The following is a 19,645-nucleotide window of genomic DNA, read 5'->3' as shown; positions in this document are numbered from 1 at the left end:
AAAAGTGACAAGAGGTGGGTGCCTTTCTTGGGAAATCATGGTAGGGTTCCTAGGACAAGTGCCGATGCGTGCCTGTGAGCAGGGTGGGGGGGGGTCCTACCGTGCTAAATTCTCTTCTCAACACGGAGAAGGTCCTGGACCTGCCTGCTGCTTCTCCATGCTACTGAGCATGGGCATGACCTACACATCTCGTGTTCTCAGAGTGCTCAATAAAGTTTGGCAAAGGAATTACCCCCTGTCCAGGGAAATCTGAAGAGGCAGGGGAATGGCAGGATTTCTTGTTTGCAGAAGAAACTGGTCATGTTTCCTGGATACCTACCCTGTGCCAGGTTTGATGCCATGTCTCCCCCCACCCCATCTCATTGGTTTTGATGAAAATTCTATAAGTAGAAAAGATGACTCCTGTGTTTATAGACCAATGCCCTGGGATTATGAGCAATTAAATGATTTTCCCAGTGTCACCCCACCCTTTAGTACTCCTTGGAGCCCACGTTTGAAGCCAAAACTCTCTCCACAATCTTCAAGTCCTGAGAGAAGAGAGACAGAGGTGCTAAGGGACTTGTTCCATTTGCCTAGAAACACAACTGCAGATGTCCTGAAGGTCCCGCTCAGTGTGCACTGGCATGTCTGACCCTAACTTTGTGTTTTTTTGAGTCTAGCCTCCAATAATTGACTGGGTTACTAGTGTTATTTAAAGCTGCAGCCTGGGGTGTCCTTTCCATAGAACCTATGATCTGGGGCTACGCCCTAGAAAGAAAGGGGATGCAAAAGCTAGAGTACTACCTGGGTTGGAGGCTTTGCTACCTGTTGACTGTGGGTTTGGAGTCCATCCCTATTAGTCATCATCCTCCATGAATTTCAAGTCTCAGCTGCTCCCGTGGGTCTTCTGAGTCTTCCCCTCAGGGTTAGATCATCCACAGCTGCCTTAATTGAGTTATCTCCAGCCAGAGAAGAGAAACCACATTGTCCCTGGGGCCAAGTGTGTGTCTGTGAATGTAATATGAGTCCCTTGAAACAAGAACTCAGAAGTCTGTGGGTAAGTGGGGTCAGAAGGAAGGATAGATGAAGGGACTGATATTTGTTTTGTAAGGCATCTACTCTGTGCCGGTCTTCTCCAGCTCTTCTAATTAACTAAGCTATTAGGAACCAGAGGCCAGAGAGGTGACTTGTCTTGCTGAAGATTACACACCTAGCAAATAATGAATAAAATGCTCAAGGGTGGCTGCGTTTCTTCTGAGGTTGTTTCCAGATTTAGCATTTCTTCTTGCTGCCTGAAAGGGTCAGGTTTGATGGTTTGGATTCCACAATTTCCTTAGGAGGCCACAGAGAAGCCCAGATTGTCACTGCCATGTCATTATCCTCAGGGTATTTGAAATGAAGAATGTAAAGTGACATGCAAGTGTTTGCTGCTGGCAGTGACAGTGTTCAGGGCACAGGGCAGACCTTCAAAAATGGGTCGTACATGAATGGACAAACAAATGAAAGGATTCTGTAACTCTGTTGGCCCCATCTAGAGTGCTGCAATCACTGTGAGTCTGTATCCTCTTCCAGAAAGTTCCTGAGGGAGTGCTGAAGGAAAGGTGCCTCCTCAGAGTGTGGAGCTCCAGCTTCCCCATGGGCTGACAGCCTTGCAGGAGTAGCTGGGAAACTGGTCACAGGCTCACGGAAGGCTCACGGAAGGCTGGCTCCATCAGACCATACTGGAGTTCAAGGAGCTATGATGAGGAGCTGCAGTGGTCACTTCTTGCAATACTCTTTGGGAAATCATAAATAGGCACGAAGCCACAACGAGGATGATTCTCAGAAAGGGAGGATTTTAGTTCTTTTTTTTTTTTTTTTTTTTTTTGGGGTGCTGGGGATTGAACCCAGGGCCTTGTGCTTACAAGGCAAGCACTCTACCAACTGAGCTATCTCCCCAGCCTCGAAAGGGAGGATTTTAACAACACCTTTCCAGATCCTCCACGGCTAAAGTTCAGTCCAGATGTCAGTAAACATGCCATGGTGAGGACCTCTGAAAACTGTCTCCTCCATCAAAGCAATGAGAACGATGGCAAAAATTGCCAGAATCAACTTTTTCAGAATTCTGAAAATTGACTGAAGGTTTCCAGCGTCTTTTAAAGAAAAACAGCTGAATTTCAGTGAGACCAGTGAACTTTGTAAGATTTAAGTTGCCATCTCTCTCCCTCCTCCACCCAGTTCTTCTATAGGCTTGAAAACCAACAGCTCAAAATCATGGTGCAAACCAATAACCTGGCAGTTGCTGGAGGGGGTGAAGTGGGGTTGGAGCTCCTTCAAATCCTCATTACCAGAGAATTGTCACTATTCTATTTCTCTAGTGGTTCCCTGGAAGATGACAATCACAAAGCTGTCTTACCTGACTCAGGGATTGACCGATGTGAACAACCTCTTCTCTGAGAGTGTTTGTCAAAACAATAGGAGGCAACATTGAGCACTACGCCTCTGTGAGGTGTGAGATAACATGTGGGGCAAACAATGGGCTAAACGAGAAGCTTAAAAGGATAAGTTGGGAAATGTGATGCCCAATGGGGACTTTACAAACCTTTGAAATATCCCTGGGAATCTAGAGGGCCCTGTGCATGTTTAAAGCCGTGTGCATGTCCAGGGTTTTGAACATGTCCAAGAAATACTTGAAAAGCCTCAGGGTCTCAACTCTGGCTAACCTTGAGGCACAGGACAAAAAGAAAGTGAAGACCGAAGTAGAGTTATAAAATGCTTGATTGAGTGTTGAAGGCACACTCCAATACACACACAGAGCAACGTGGCAAATACTGGGAGACTTGTTGGTTCCAGATAGAGAAGAAAATCTCTGTCCGGTCATTAAGTTAACTAAGCACAGACTTTAGTGCTATGCATAACAAAGAACACAGAGTATAGAATTATTTCAGAAAAGTCACCAACCACACAATAACAAATAGCAACAACTACAAACCCTGAGAGGGGAGTAGAAACTAATTTCCAGAGTTACCTGTTCTTATACGACTCCTTTCTCCACCCTCCCCCCCTTTGTGCAGTTACTGCCATCAAATTCCACCCTTAGCTAACTCAATGTTAACTAAATCAGCAAGGAGAAGAAGAGATACAAACAAGCACTGAAGTCTTTTGTATTTGCCTCTGTAGTTACCTTTACCTGTGCTCTTCATTTGAGCTAACATTTAGTTAGCAAAAGATGGAATTTGATGGTAATAACTGCACAAAGGAGGGGAGGGTGGAGAAAGGAGTCATATAGGAACCAGGTTTTTATATACTATTAGAACTAACTTGGTATTAGTTTGAAGTAATTTGCTATAAGATGTTAATTGTAATCCCCAGGGTACTCACTGAGAAAATAAAACAAAGTATAGTAAAAGAAATGAAAAGAGGGAGCTGGGGCTATAGTTTGGATCAGTGTTAGAGCATTTGCCTAGCATGCATGAGCCCCTAAGTTCAACCCCCAATACAAAAACAAAAACAAAACTAGAATGGCTATATTAACATCAGGAAGAAATATTATTATTAGAGACTAATAAGGACATTTTATAACGATAAAGGGTTACTTCAACAAGAAAATAAAACAAGTATAAACATATGTCTATCTAACAACACAGCCTAAAAATATACGAAGCAAAATAGAATTTAGGAGGGTGAGAGACAATTTAGCAAAAATAGATAGAGAATCAACACTCCACTTTCAGCAATGATAAGACTAGACAGAAGGTCAACAAGGAAATAGAAGTCTTAAACAACATTAAAAGTTCCACCCAATGCAATTGACTCCTTTTCCTGAGTGCTCACCTCCCTGGAAGCACCAAAATAAACTAAAGGCTCAAATTGCAATATTTATTGTCTTCCAGAATCTGAACCTCCTTTTTTCTAAATGGCTTATTATTTGTCATTATTTGAAAGTCTTGGTGACTATATGTTTCAAGTAAAAATCTCAAATCATTTTTGGAAGTAGCACCTCATTATTTACCTCAGAGGTCAAGAAATTTCTTCCTGCAGAGGGCCAAGCAGTGAATATTTTAGATGTTGCAGACGATATGGTCCTTCTCACAGTTATTTGACTCTGCCTTTGTAGAGCAGAACAGTCATAGACAGTAAGTGAATAAGCATGGATGTGGTCCAGTAAAACTACAAAAACAAATGTGAATTGAGTTCGTGGACTGTAGTTTTCTGACCCTCTAGTCTACACCAAAAGATTCTGGAATAGATCATTGTGGAGACTGTTTTCTGCACAAAGTCACCTGGCTCAGAGGCTGATTTGGGGCTGAAATCCAGCCGTGTTCTGTTTGTCATATGAAACCCCTGGCATGGCCTACCTCTGCCTGAAGGAAGGGGTGCCTTTTTAAATCTAATTTGCATAAATCATTATGTGGGCTAGTGGTGAATCTAAATCCACCACCACCTTTTGAGGTCACATTTATTTTTCTTACTTCTATAAGACATTGAATAAGCAAAAAAAAAAAAAAAAAAAAAAAAAACCTGCATACAAATTCTCCGCAAACCTTTGACTCAATCTTCAAGTATTCCGCAAAGCCCAAAAGAAAGTGGCACCAGTAAAACTAGAGAACTGAGCAGAGATTTCACATTGTAAAAGTAAAGTTCAGTGCCTTGGGAATAGGGCAAAACTGAAATAAACTAGCCCTGCAAAGGCCCAGCACCAACAATGGCAGTTTGTATTTTCCAAACAAGGCCATTATATCTCCCACCTTAACTGTGTCTAGAATCTTCCATTCCCTCAGCAAGTGATGGAGTCTATATTCCTTTCTCTTGAACTTACATGGGCCTTCATGACTGCCTTCATAGAGTACAGCAGAAGCAATGGAATGTGACTTCTGAGATTAGGTTATAAAATGCCACAAATATCCACCATGTTCTCTTGGAATACTTGCTCTTGGAACCCAGTCACAATGCTGTGTGAAAGTCCCAGAAGCAAACTGAAGCCACTGGTCCACAGCCCTGCTGAGTTCCCAGCTGAAGTCAGCACCATTTGGCCCAAATATGAGGGACCACCTTGAAAGTGGATCCTCCAGCCCCACTTGAGCTGACCCAGTAGAACTTGATCAGAGAAGGAAAGAACCATCCCTACTGAGTCCCACCAAATTAGTAACACAAATTTTTGTGTTTTTTTTTTCCCCCCAGTTTTGGTTTTTTTTTTAACATGAGATAATAGCTAGCAGAAACACCAACCCTTGACAGAATCAAGTGATCTAGTACTCCATCTGCCTTTTAGAAGAAAAATCTATCCTTTCTGAAGAAAGATAACATTACTCACAATCTTTACAATTTTTTAATCCACATGTTTGGAACCCAGGCATAATTACATTCCTTGCTTAATATAGTGTCAAATGATTGATAAAGAAGAGGAAAGAAATGACCATAAAAATATACCCTCAGGTGAACCAGATCTTAGAACATCAGATAAAAATTGAGAAAAATAACTATGATTCAAGAAAATAGAGATAAAGATGGAAAATTTCACCAGAGAGTTGGAATTTATTTTTTTTAAAAAAGGAGTCAAAGGAAAATGACCATTTTGGAGCGCAATTCTGCAATCCTTAAAGGATTGAAGAAGCACATACTATTCAGTGATTCTACTTCTGAATATCTTGACAAAACTCTCACAGTTGTACAAAGAGATAAATGCAAGTTGGAGCAGTTTGCTATAGCAAAAGTGGAAACAACCCAACTATCCTTACGAAGAACAGTAGATAAACTGTGGTTTATTCATAGTATGGAAAACACAGCAGAGCCACTGATGTGTGCACTAAGGTATCCATGTGGATAAATTCCCCCAAATATGATGTTGCATACGGAAAGGTATATAGAACATGAGTCATTCACGGAAAGTTTTAAAACTCAGTAAATGAGTTGTGTGTGGTGGTGCCCTCCTGTAATCCCAGCAACTCAGGAGGCTGAGGCAGGAGGATCACAAGTTCAAAGCCAGCCTGAGCAACTTAGTGAGACCCTTTCTCAAAATAAGAACTAGAAAAGGTTGGGGTGTAGCTTGGTTGTTAAACACCTCTTGTTTACATCTCCAGTACCCAAACAAACAACAACAGCAAAACAACAACTCAGCAAATATAATATGTGCACCCATGATTAAGGCACAAAAACGTGCTTGAAAATCATTAAAACTAATTCAAATAGTGGTTACTTTTAGAGAAAGGAAGAAAGAAGTGTCGTGTAGGACTTCATATATAACATTTTTTACTTTTAAAAAGGAAAACTTGAAGCAAGTATTGAAAAATGTTAACTTCTGTTTAGTTTTGTGCCAGTTTTTCTGGTTGTCTATATTATTTATGTTGAGGCTATATCATATGTGTGTGTGTGCATGTGTATATATTATATATATTTGCGTATACATTTTTATTTTATTTTTGGTACTGGGGATTGAAACTAGGAATTCTCTACCACTGAGGTACATTTCTAGCCCTTTTTATTTTGAGACAGGGTCTTGCTAAATTGCTGAGACTGGCCTCAAAGTTGTGATCCCCCTGCCCTGGCCTCCCCAGCTGCTGGAATAACAGGTGTGTACCACTGCATCTGGCTGAGGATAGATCATAATTTTTAAAAAGCATGCCAAAAATGTCTTCTTTTTCCTTTGGTGTTGGGGGTTGACCAGGGCCTTAAGCATGCTAAGCACATAGCTCTACTCCTGAGCTATGGCCTCAGCTGTCATATATGTTTTTATAAGGTAAAGGTACCTATGTTTTCATCAGCTCATTTTAAAAAAAATATTTTTTAGTTGTAGATGGACATAATATCTTTATTGATTTGTTTATTTTTATGTGGTGCTGAGGATCGAACCCAGTGCCTCACACGCTCTACCACTGAGCCACAGCCCCAGCCCTAGTTCATTTTTTTTAATGACGATTCAAATTTAAGCATCTTATTTCCTTCCTGTCTTCATTTCTTCCTTCCCTAGTTTCTTCCTTCAGCACCACGCTAGGCATTCCTCACTGTAGGGAATACCAAGACCATTAACCCACCACCATTCTCAGGGCTTTAGCAGTGTTTGAGGTGGGCAGTGACGAATGGCCAGCTGTTTTGGTGCCCAAGGAGCTGAGTGGAGCAGGGCTGTGAACCATGTACCGTCATGCCCAAGTACTGAAGCCAGAATTAAGGACAGGTAGTTAGTGTAGAAATAGAAAATCGGGTCAATTCAAGGAAATGAAGCCATGAAGCCATCTGCCTTTGGAAGTTGGAGACTGCCCCTGGAAGAATGGAATATCAAAGATCTCCGGAGCCCATTGATTACCAAATTTACCTGCCTTTATCAAGGACTGCAAACAAGGAGCTGCTAATTAATGCCCCCTGGCCCTTACCCGCCTGAATCACCTTGGCCCTCCCCCTGCCCTTGGCTTCTCACTTATGCAAAACCGGGCCTAGTCACGAAGGCAGGAAGGAGAGATAAGGGGGGAAAGAACTGGAGAACAAAAGAGACTTTAACCTATAAAAGATGCAGGGTGTGCTCACTTCTTGGGACTTTAGAACATCAGCCATGGCCCCCTTCTCCCTGCCGGGAGAAGTCTGTATTATTCCCTTTAAATAAACCTGCTTAATATGCTTGCCTTGGCGTGCTTCTCTAGTGCTTAATCTTCAACATTAGAAGAAGCAGAACTCGTCACCGATAAACGGCGGTATCAGATTTGGAGGTCCCACCGAGATTTACGCCAAGGTAAGTAAGCTTCTCTCTCCATGCACCCCACATCTGTTTGAGGTACATCTTTCTTTCTGTATCTTTATTTTTGGAGGGCAAAATGGGCACCCGTCGGCTACTTAAATGCAGTTAGTGCAGCCGCCATCCTTAAGACTCGGGTGAGAGGTTTCCCGGCCCAGGCAAGTTTCCAATCCCCTGCTCTGCAGGCATGTTGGGGCTCTGCTGAAGCCGTTTCCTACTTTTCTGTCCAGGCCCGGAGCGCAATTGCCGCAAGTACACAGTGTCCCTAGTCCTGATCTGCCCAGGATGCGTGGAGGTGGAGGAAGGGTTGGAGCAACTGCGGGGTTCTCGGCCCGGGCTACTCTCGGGTGGACCCCAAAGGTTCCTTCTCCAGACTCCCCCTCCCGACAGCCCTGAAGGGTATCCAGGCTGATCAGTAGACAATGGCACTGAGGGAAAGCGCCAATCACCCTTGCCTCCGTATGGGCTATACAGTGCACAACACTCCCGCACATCCACTCCCTCCTGGATGCTCCCCTTCCCTTGCTGGTCAGACATTAGGAATTCAAGCTGTAGGATTAAGGCCTGGGATGATTAGTATGAAAAGGCCCAGGTTCCCTTTGTTCGCATAGTTAGCCTTCACTAGTCTAGACATCTAGAGTCTCCCCATTACTGTTCCCATGCTTAAATGTGCTCACTGTGTTCTCTTTAAGCTGCAAGAGGGAGGCATTTAAAAACCCCTCCCGTGAGACCCTCCAAGCAAAGGGTGTTATACGCCTAACAACCAATAGATGTCCCCTCACCCTCCGGAGATTCCTTTAGTTTACAGGGCAAGAAGATAGGCAAAAGGCACATTTTTTACTTTTGTCATTGTTTTTCATAATTAGGAGTTTATAGTGGCAGGGAGGAAAGCAGTAATGCCCTTAAGTCTGAATCCTCCAAGGGTCTCTAGCACAGGGCAAACTAGAGCCCCAGCACTTTACCGAAGGAGGCCAGAAATACTTTGGCAAAGCCAGGTAGTGAGAGACGGGTTTTCTGGACCGGATTGAAGCTCAAACTTAGGGAGACGTCCCTGCACATAGTCGCCGGCGCGGGCGACTGAGGTCTATTTTTCTTTTCTTCCACTTAGATGGGAGCTTCACTCTCAACAGTATTGCCAGGTTCACCACTAGCCTGCATACTGCTAAATTGCAAATGATCAAGAAAAGTGCCTTTCATATGTTACCATGCTTGACAGCAATAATCTCTACCATGAGAGGAGAAAGTCTTGAGGAATCGCCCACTAAGGGAGGAAAATTGAGGGAACCCTCCCAACTTAAGATAGGCAAAAATAAATTTAAGGAGGCTTTTGGAGGATCCTAATAAATATGGAGATGTTACAAAACTTACGCCAGGTATTTGACTTCACCTGGAAAATTATGCTATTAACCATCTAGAGTACAGGCAGTTCCCAGAAACCATCCTAACTGGGATTCAAATAATGAGTAGGATGCATAAAAAAACTATTATACAGCCTTCACGAAAATCCTGCTATTTTCATGGAGAGACTTAGGAAAGCAATAAGAAAGCACACCACTCTGAATCCTGAATCCATAAAGGGCCACCTACTTTTAAAGTATAAATTTATCATTTAGTCAGCCCCAAATATTTAGAGGAAATTTCAAAATTGGCACGTGGCCCTGATCAATCCTCAGATGATCTTCTCCAGCTTGCATCTTCTGTTTTTAATAGACATCAAAAGAAAAAAGGGAACATATAGGCAAGAAAAAGGACTTATTAAAGATCATTCAAACTGATAGAAACTTTTAATGCCTTGCAATAGCCCATGCAATTTGCCCATTTAGGAGTTAAAAAGCAAACTGCCTAGTCCAAGACCTTAGAATAATGAAGCAGTAATTTCCCCCACCCTGTATTTCTTAATTCATACACTTTTATCTTGGATTCCAACTGCTGCTTGGTTTACTGTTAGATTTAAAAGATGGTTTTTCCTGTTTATGCTAGACTCTGAATAGCAATTTGTTTGCCTTTGAGTAACCAGATACTGTATCTCAACTAACCTAGACAGTATTGCCTCAGGATTTAGATGGCCCTCACCTGTTCCGGACAAACCTTAGCTAAGGACTTAACAAAATTCAGAGATAAAACATTCTGTGATTGTTCTCCAGTAAGTAAAGTACATACTTTATGTGCCTCCACCCAGGAGGAATATCAAAAGGCCATTGCAGAACTCCTAAACTTCTTAGCTAATAGGAATTATAAGATCTCAAAAAAATAAAGCTTAATTATGTCATCAACAGGTTCAATACTACAGAAAATAACCACTATAGGACAATATTCTGCCCCAGGAAGGGGCCTTACTTCAAGCTCCTGTCCTCAGCTTACCTATGAAGCAAGATTTAACCTGTTTGTCACAAAAGGGGAAAATAAATCCTGGATAGGCAGCCATAGGCAACTCAATAACCAATGGCATATCTCAGTGAGGAACTTAGCAAAGTAGCTTCATTCTCAAAAGAAATGGAAAATAAGGTCTCATATTTTTCTTTGACATCCAACCTGTACTGATGAGATGGCTAAAGTGCCTTAGGCACAAGGTTTCTATTCAAATCTGTTAGGTCCTTCCAGATCTCAGTCAAGGCTTACATTGAAATGTAAATAAAAGAAGCCCAAAGGCTCAGTAGGAGACCGGTCTCAAACCCAAGAAAAAAAAGGTAAAAAAGAGCCTTACTTAAACTCCAGCAACAGTAAATTTTGTGGTGCCTTACTAAAGTAATTAACGGCCGTATCATTTTTCCAGGACTCTTGTTTTTTTTTAATTCTATATATTTTTTGAGCTCATGATTTTTTTGATAAGTTCTATTTTTTTATTCAACTACAGCTTTTGAACATCTGTTACATTGCAATGGAAATTCACCTATAAAGTTACAAGGCCTTTGATTTTGTGTTATTTGTATGTCGTGCTGTCTGGTGTTGTCTGTATCAAAACTGAGCGCTCCTAAAATTAAAATTTAAAAATGGATCCAAAAACTTTTAATTCACGTGATTTAAAGGTTCAATTCAAATTGGGTAAACTAATGAAAGTAAAATGTCTTTGAAAATAACTCGCAAGTCTCTAGGTGGTCAATCTAATAAAATATTGATGTTAATAAAATGTCTAATATCAATTGTTTCTAGGACTTTTCTTCAACAGGAAAGAGATAGCAAATACTGTTCAGGACACTTGCCTGCTTTCTTGGTTTTTACAGAATAAGTGAATTAGAGTTAACATGTATGGGATTACTCAAATGTGTTTGTAGAGACATCTGATTAATTTTCAAAGTTAAAATGCTAATTGTTAAATAACATCAAGTACTCTTAACTCTTTAAATTCCATGGGGTATCATACTCAAACATTATTGGTGTTTTCATAGGTTAGTAAATAAAAGGGTTTAAACTTGCTTTGTGTCATCACTAAACTAAAAACAAGGTTACTAAGAGTTATGTCCTAACAAGTGCAATTCTATGTACAAAGGGTCCCAAAAGTTTCAACTGTGTTTCAATTAGAGTACTATAAACAACAAAATATTTAATCTTATTAAAATAGAGTAATTTATCTAAATTCAGAAATTTCATAAGAGTTGTTTCAGAATGTGGACAAAAAGGGGTCAACAAATAGGAAAGAGAAAATAAAAGGTTCTGGGTATGGAAATATATTTAGTAAAAGGAAAAAGGAAATGTTTCTGGGTAAGAAAGTGCTTGTGTGATGAAATACACGAGGGTCTAAGTAAGTGCTAAGAAAGTCTGTGTACGTAAAGGGCAAGTTTCAACAAGTTTGCGTGTAACTAAGTTGGTTGTATGTATGTGAAACAGCTAAAGCTATTTAAGGTTTTTCCTAAAGTGAAATACTAATGTTCTGATATAAACCAAAGTTTAATCTATATGGTAAAATGACATGGTTAAATGGCAAGGATTTCTTAGAAACACTAATTTACTCTTAACTTTGTGTCTATTAAGTTTTTTTTCTTTAGAACAATTAGTCTTAAAAATTGGGGTTTATACAATTATGGTTAAACAACTGTTAGAGTATTATACTGTGTTACAGAGTCTACATTTTTCTTTAAAAACTAAATTTGATAAGAAAAAAGTGTCAAGGTAATTGTGAAGTGGTCACTAGTTGTATATTAAATGTGTTCATATTTTTCAGGTATACAAGTTTTAAAGCAGGGAATTTATCCAGCTGCTATTCTCCAGATTAAACTTATCTGTAATGGTAATTTTAAACTTATAAAGAGTAAATTTTATTGGGGATTTATTTCTATCATTTAATGTTCTATTATAGGACCTGTTATCAATAGGGTATATGTAAAATTTGTTACTTTTTACACTGAGATAAAGAATTTCAAATGTAAATGTATTTCTAAACATTAGAGCCTGACTTGTTTAAAGGTTAATTTTGTGAAACATGAAAATATTTTGCCACTTTGACACACAAAAGGAAAGTTAAAAGCTCTCTCAGCCTTTCTTTGATTCATGTTTTAGATACAATGTTAAATTGTGTTAATTATAAAGTTTATATAGACTCAGGAAACAGTATATGTGAACTACTTAATGATATTTAAGGAAGAAACAAAAATCAACATCAGAATAAGAACACTTAAGGTCTGTAAAGAGCCATGCCTTACCTGAGATAAGGCTCTGCCTCCCACCTTACTGCATGTTAGAGTGACTCCAGCTTATTTATTTGTTAGTCAGACTTCAGCTTATTTTTTAAAGTTATAGTCAAAAGATTATTTTTTTGTTGTAAAATTACTATGATCTCAAATAGGGAATATAATGTGGTTCTCAGTCAAAATTCAACATAGCTATTATACAAGCTGAATATATTTTTACTCTTGCTAATTTCATTTTGTAAAACTGTTACCTGTTAATGTTTTGCAGAAGTAGCTGCTCCAAGAACACGCAACCTAGGTAACTTGTGATAATAAGCCATCACCTAACAGATAGTGGTAACTTCCAGAACTAATGCAGACTCCAGTTAGATGAAAGGGTAAATAACTGTAAAGTTATGGACATTAAAGTTAAGGCCCAGTACTCTTACTTTATGACTGGTGAAACTGGCTTGCTGGATGATTAAGATCAAACTTAGAGATTGGAATTGAATACAGAAGGCAAGATAGACCAGTATTTGGATCTTTTGCCCTCAGTCAGCCTGAACCCAGGGAATAAGAGGACTTCTCTAAGGAGTGCTGCAACTCTGGGTCGCACAACCTCCTGATCAAGGAGATTGTTGAGACTAGAGGATGAAAAATCACTCAGTGCATCTGCTGCAAAGGAGGGTCATGGAAAAAGGGAGACATCCCTTTATGCTTCCAAAGGAAGTCACCTCATCAAGGAGACCCTACCTAACCAATAGCACTGGTGGAGCTAAGAAGCTGCTCTTAAGTTCTCTACAAGTGGCCCCTGTGGGAACTCAGCTGACTCTTTAACAAGACAGGAACCAGGTCAATTTGACCAGCTTGATCTTAGACACCCAGCAAAACAGTTAAAACCAAAATATAGCCATTCTTGGGCATTTAAAAGAAATAATAGTTAAATGTAACTTAAGATGTACACTTGTATTAGCCCGCTAGAATAAAGACTGGAAGCTACAAATGAAAGAAAGATTCTTCAGCAAATGTGCCTGATAACTATCAAGACAAACTGTCAGAGTCAGAAGTTTTTAGTCAGTTTAAGGCCTGCAGACCTTCCTAAGCTACACAGGTAGACTTAACCTATGTTTGCTCATATGATTAGCTATCCCTAAGTAACAGAAGTATAGAGCTCTCTACTAAACACAGGTTATACCAATAAAGGGATATTTTACAAAAATCAGATGACATTAAGTATAGCTTAACTATGTTTTTTTTTGGGACATCTATGACATTAAGAGTTAAATGTTGTGTTTACATTCCTGATAACCTGGACAATGTTAAAGTTCCCAAATAAAGGCCTTGTCCTTTCCAGCCTTTGCTAGGCCTAGTTATGGGAACAATTTCTCAATTCTTCCACCCGCCTGGTGAAAGATTGACTTCTGTCATTTTCATGATACTCAGTGGCATGTTCCAGATGCTGCAACATTTACTTTGTACTAATCTCATTTCAGTACTCATGTCTTTTTGTTCTTCTATCATAGAAGCACCCACCCCCAGATGACTTTACAACCTGCTCTTCCCCAACCAGACTTCTACCTTGGACCCCTCGATTGACCCGATTTTTAAAAAAGGAACTCCAAACTGCTTTACCCCTCGCTGCCCCCTTTCAGCTTCGAAGCAGCCAGAACGACCGACACCCCCTTTTCCTTAAAGCAGTTAGGAGTTCCTATAGCTAAAGGGGGGAATGAAGCCAGAATTAAGGACAGGTAGTTAGTGTAGAAATAGAAAATCGGGTCAATTCAAGGAAATGAAGCCATGAAGCCATCTGCCTTTGGAAGTTGGAGACTGCCCCTGGAAGAATGGAATATCAAAGATCTCCGGAGCCCATTGATTACCAAATTTACCTGCCTTTATCAAGGACTGCAAACAAGGAGCTGCTAATTAATGCCCCCTGGCCCTTACCCGCCTGAATCACCTTGGCCCTCCCCCTGCCCTTGGCTTCTCACTTATGCAAAACCGGGCCTAGTCACGAAGGCAGGAAGGAGAGATAAGGGGGGAAAGAACTGGAGAACAAAGAGACTTTAACCTATAAAAGATGCAGGGTGTGCTCACTTCTTGGGACTTTAGAACATCAGCCATGGCCCCCTTCTCCCTGCCGGGAGAAGTCTGTATTATTCCCTTTAAATAAACCTGCTTAATATGCTTGCCTTGGCGTGCTTCTCTAGTGCTTAATCTTCAACATTAGAAGAAGCAGAACTCGTCACCGGTAAACGGCGGTATCAGTACCTCCTCAGCTTTCAGAGACATTCAGCATTTGGAGTTCTTTGATATTTCCAGTGAATGTTGTGGAAGTTGTTGAGAATATGCTCAGGTTTCACCATATCCCTTGGATTCTATTTTTTAGTGTGTTCCCTAAAAGATATGCAACTGCCAGCTCTGTGACAGACGCTTCTCCTTCATCTCTCACTGCCACTCCCACTGCTGAAGTCATTCTACCCCAAATTTCCAGGGAATTAACCAACTCCAGTGATCCCCCTTTAGTGATTGATGGGAACGGATCTCTGACCCTCAGGGAGGGGCAACTCAGGCACATTGTCTCCCTGAGTTCCCCAGCAGGATTAAAGCCCTTCATCCCCAGAGGTAGTCACGCCCTTCCCAGTCTCAACTGCTACTCAACTACTTGCATTTGAATCCCGTTTCAGGGTCTGCTTCTGGGGAATTCAAACTGAAAGGGTGAAAAGGAAGGCACTGGGGAAGTTTCAACTACAGGGGAGATCCCACAGGTGGATCCACAGCTCTAGCTAACTTACAACATCAGCAAGATGGCTGGAATGATCAGTCCTGGATTGGCGAGGAAAGCAAAGATCTTGCCCAGGAAGGTCGGGAAATCATTTTCAATGGTCTCTTGGAGGACGTCATACATTCTGTTTTTCCCGCTGGAAAGAGGAGAGGACACATTACAGCTGCTGCAAAGCTCACATGGCACATACAGCTGGGTCCATGTCCCCAAAGCTGCTGCTTGCCACTGCTTTCCTGGAAGAACCAGAACTCTGCTCCAAATGGACTGCAAGTAAAAAATGTCCTCATCCAGGGGCTGCCACTTGGGTTAGAGTGTATGGCTGGTCTGCACTGGCTCACAAGCTTCTTGCCCTTGGTACCTTACAACCTCTCAATTGATATTGGTCTTCTGAGTTTTACATCGTTCTCAGAAAGAAAAGTTGTCTCAAATATTCTAATCTGAGGGCTGGGGATATAGCTCAGTTGATAGAGTGCTTGCCTCGCATGCACAAGGCCCTGGGTTCAATCCCCAGCACTGAAAAAAAAAAAAAAAGGCAAAATATTCCTTAGGAAGTTGTTGTTTGCTCTGACACCAAAAAATGCTAAAAAGTCATTAAAAAAAAATCCAAGTATCTAATCTGAGAAAATTGTATATGATATTGCTATAAGACCAACATGGAGCTTCCTCTGGGTTCCCTGGCATAGGAGATATTCTCCAGAGGCTGACTTGATGGAAACTTCATGGTACCTCTCAAACATACTTACAATTTCAGGAAGTTGGATTGCCCAAGATAGGCTTCTGCACTATTCACAACCTTAATTTCAATTTTTGTCAAATTCCTCAGAATCATTACTCAGATTGACTCCTCAAATGCCTGCCAGAGACTCCTGGGTGCCGATGGTTCTTGACTGGCAATTTTAGTGCCAAAAAGTGGATTTAGGGGTTTTGAGTTCCTGCTTTAAGTCCTTGCTTTCCTCTTTGTTAGCTATGGGACTAATTTCTTTCTTTCTTCTTTTTAAAAAATACCTGTATTTATACCCTTGCTCTCCCTACTAGAGCTATACAGTCAAATGTGGCTAAGAAAAATAATATAAAAAATTAGAATGAACTAACATTTAAAATTCTGTTTTTTAATCATACAATTCAAGAACCCAATAGTTTTGTGACTAAATTATATTAGAAGAGCAAATGTGGAATGTTTTCATCATTATAGGAATGATGTCATGGAAACTTGATGGTGCTGAAGTTTGATATCTTGGGCAAGTTACTGAAAATTTCTCTGCCCTAGTCTGTCAGTCTATCTATCTATTCACAACACATAAAAGTACATATATGTGTGTGTGCATATGTATTTATACATACATATTAAATATAGTATAATACTAATATAGTTTAATATGGTATTATAAGAAAAATAACAGTATTTGGCTCAGAAGATTATTTAGAGGATATAGATATGAATTCATATAAAATACTGAATATGTTGCTGTTAAGTTACAAGTGCCCTCCAAAATGTTGCAGCTAGCAGCCTTATTATTTTTTTTCTTGCGCAAATTATAGATCAGCATTGACAGACAATGGCCCATGGACAAATTCAGTATGGCACCTCTTTTTATATGGCTTATAATCTAAGAAAGGTTTTTACGCTTCCAAGTGGTTAGGGAAAAAAATCAAAGAACCGTGATATTTTGTCACACATGAAAACTGAAATATGAAGTTCAAATTTCCTTTTCCATAAATAAAGTTTTATTGGAACACAGCCCTGCTCATTCACTCATATACTGTCAATGACTGATTTTGTGCTGTCATGGTGGAGGTGAGCAGCTGCACCAGAAACTGTTAGTGGCCATCTCATTGCTGAGCACTGACGTGCAGCACACTATAAATCACAAAGATGCTATTATAATCTGGCCGCATTTGAAGTGCCATGCCTGTCACCACGTCATAATGTTTATTATTTTTATTATGTATTTTCATCATTATTGTAATTATTAACATTACTACCATAGTAATTGTACAAATTAATGAGATTCTCTGTGATTTTCCTTATAAGCATACAGAGTGCATTGATCATAACTATCCACCCTTCTATCATGACCCTTCCTCTCTCACCCTCCCCCCAGCACCATTCTCAAACCCTAAAAATCCCTTTTAATTTCTTTCTGTCCTTACTCCCTTTCCCTTTCCCCAACTCTTGTGAGCATTATTCCATTCCACATTTCCTATATCATGACATTTAATTTATTTTTCACTACTAGGGCATCTCCATTACATAAGAACAAGAAACATGAACTTCAGATACTATGTGGTAAGTCAAAGTGGAGTGAATTACTTTGTCATTGAAATAGATATTATTTAAGTTTCCAATAGCTCCTATAATGGATTACGATATTGGTAGCTTAAAATGATAAACCAGAAGTCTGAAATGGTTTCACAAGGCTAAAACCAGATGTTGGCAGGTTTGTGCCTCCTCCACAGGGAGGTTATAGGGGAGTATCTGTTTCCTTGCTTTACCCAGCTTCTGGAGCGACATTCTGTGTATTCCTTGGCTTACGTCTCCTTCTTCTGTCTTCAAAACCAGCCACACAGAATCCTCAAATATCTCTGCATTTCTGAGTCTGGTCACCTTCCACTCTTACATAATCAAATCTCTTTCTGCTTTCTTTTCATAAGGACACTTGTGATTTAAGTTTCACCTGGATAATCCACAACAATCTCTCCATCTCAAGATAGTTAATTCAATACATTGGCCAAGACCCTTTTGTTATATAAGGTAAGATTCATAATTTCCAGTGATGAGGACCTGGATTTCTTTGGGAACCAATATTAATTTTACCCAACTCCATTTTTTCCTCCCCATCCCTGCCAAATTCATATTCATCCTATTTGCAAAATATATTCACCTTCTCTCTTCAATTCTGAACGGGAACAGACGGAAGATGGAAGGGATCACCATCCTGAGCTATTTTGAAATCCAACCAGACAGATCCATTAGGTTGCTAAGGCCTGAGGATAGTCCTTTGGACCCTTAGCTCCACCCTCTTTGCCTGCAGATCACTCTGCAGGACTGCAGTCCTGACTTTCGGATTATCCCTTCTCTTCCTTGAAGGGTAGCACATGTTTCAGCTGAGTAGATTTTTTATTTTTTAATTTTAGCTATACATGACAGTAGAGTGTATTTTGACATATTATACATACATGGAATATAACTTCCCATTCTTGTGGTTGTACATGATGTGGAGTTACACATGTTGTGTATTCATGTATGAACATAGGAAAGTTATGTCTGATTCATTCTACTGTCTTTCCTATTCCCATCCCCTTCCCTTTTGTCTAATTCAATGAACTTCTATTCTTCCATCCCCCACCCCTTATTGTGTATTAGCATCCACATATCAGAGAGAACATTCAGCATTTAGTTTTTGGGGATTGGTTTACTTCACTTAGCATGATAGTCTCCAGTTCTATCCATTTATCAGCAAATGCCATAATTTCATTCTTCCATATGGCTGAGTAATATTCCGTTGTGTATATGTACCACATTTTCTTTATCCATTCATTTATTGAAGGGCATGTAGGTTGGTTCCATAGTTTAGCTATAGTGAATTGAACTGCTATAAACATAGATGTGCCCACGTGACTATAGAATGCTGATTTTAAGTCCTTTGGGTATATACCAAGGAGTGGTATAACTGGGTCAGATGGTGGTTCCATTCCAGGTTTTCTGAGGAATCTCCATACTGCTTTCCAGAGGGGTTGTACCAACTTGCAGTCCCACAAGCAATGTATGAGCGTACCTTTTCCCCCACATCTTCGTCAACATTTATTGTTACTTGTTTTCTTGATAATTGCCATTCTGACTGGAGTGAGATAAAATCTCAGTGTAGTTTTAATTTGCATTTCTGTAATTGCTAGAGATGTTGAACACTTTTTCATATATTTACTGACCGTTCATATTTCTACTTCTATAAAGTGCCTATTCAGTTCTTTTGCCCATTTATTGATTGGGCTATTATTATTATTATTATTATTTTGGTGTTAAGTGTTTTGAGTTCTTTGTATATCTTGGAGATAAATGCTCTATCTGAGGTGCAGGTGGCAAATTTTTTCTCCCATTCTGTAGGTCTCTATTCATGTTCTTGATTTTTTATTTGTTTTTTTTTTTGTTTTTTGGGTTTTTTTTTTTTGCTGTAAATAAGCTTTTGAGTTTGATACCATCCATTTATTGATTCTTGACTTTACTTCTTGCACTTTAGGAGTCTTATTGAGGAAGTTGGTTCCTAAGCTGACATGATGGAGAGTTGGACCTATGTTTTCTCCTAGTAGATGCAAAGTCTCTGGTCTAATGCCTAGGTCCTTGATCCACTTTGAGTTGAGTTTTGTGCATGGTGAGAGATAGATGTTTAATTTTAGTTTGATACATATAGATTTCCAGTTTTCATAGCACCATTTGGTGAAGAGGCTATCTTTTTTTCCAATGTATATTTATGGCACCTTTGTCTACTATGAGATAACTGTATTTATTTATGTGGGCTTGTTTCTGTGTCTTCTATTCTGTCCCATTGATCTATATGTCTGTTTTGGTGCTAATACCATGCC

At 39.9% G+C, this 19,645-nt stretch overlaps 1 protein-coding gene across 1 annotated transcript in view; it reads right to left on the bottom strand.

The window, feature by feature from the left end:
• Tmc2 (transmembrane channel like 2) overlaps positions 1-19,645 on the bottom strand; it is a 68,016-nt gene that overhangs the window by 2,840 nt on the left and 45,531 nt on the right. The window contains exon 16 of the mRNA XM_047539241.1: positions 15,078-15,203. Coding sequence (XP_047395197.1) covers positions 15,078-15,203 — 126 coding nt within the window. The remainder of the gene's footprint in view (positions 1-15,077; positions 15,204-19,645) is intronic.

This window comes from Sciurus carolinensis, chromosome 2, assembly GCF_902686445.1.
Source record: "Sciurus carolinensis chromosome 2, mSciCar1.2, whole genome shotgun sequence".
NCBI classification, from domain to species: Eukaryota; Metazoa; Chordata; class Mammalia; order Rodentia; family Sciuridae; genus Sciurus; species Sciurus carolinensis.
The sequence above is the reverse complement of the archived record's forward strand: the minus strand, read 5'-3'. Positions and strand labels throughout refer to the sequence as shown.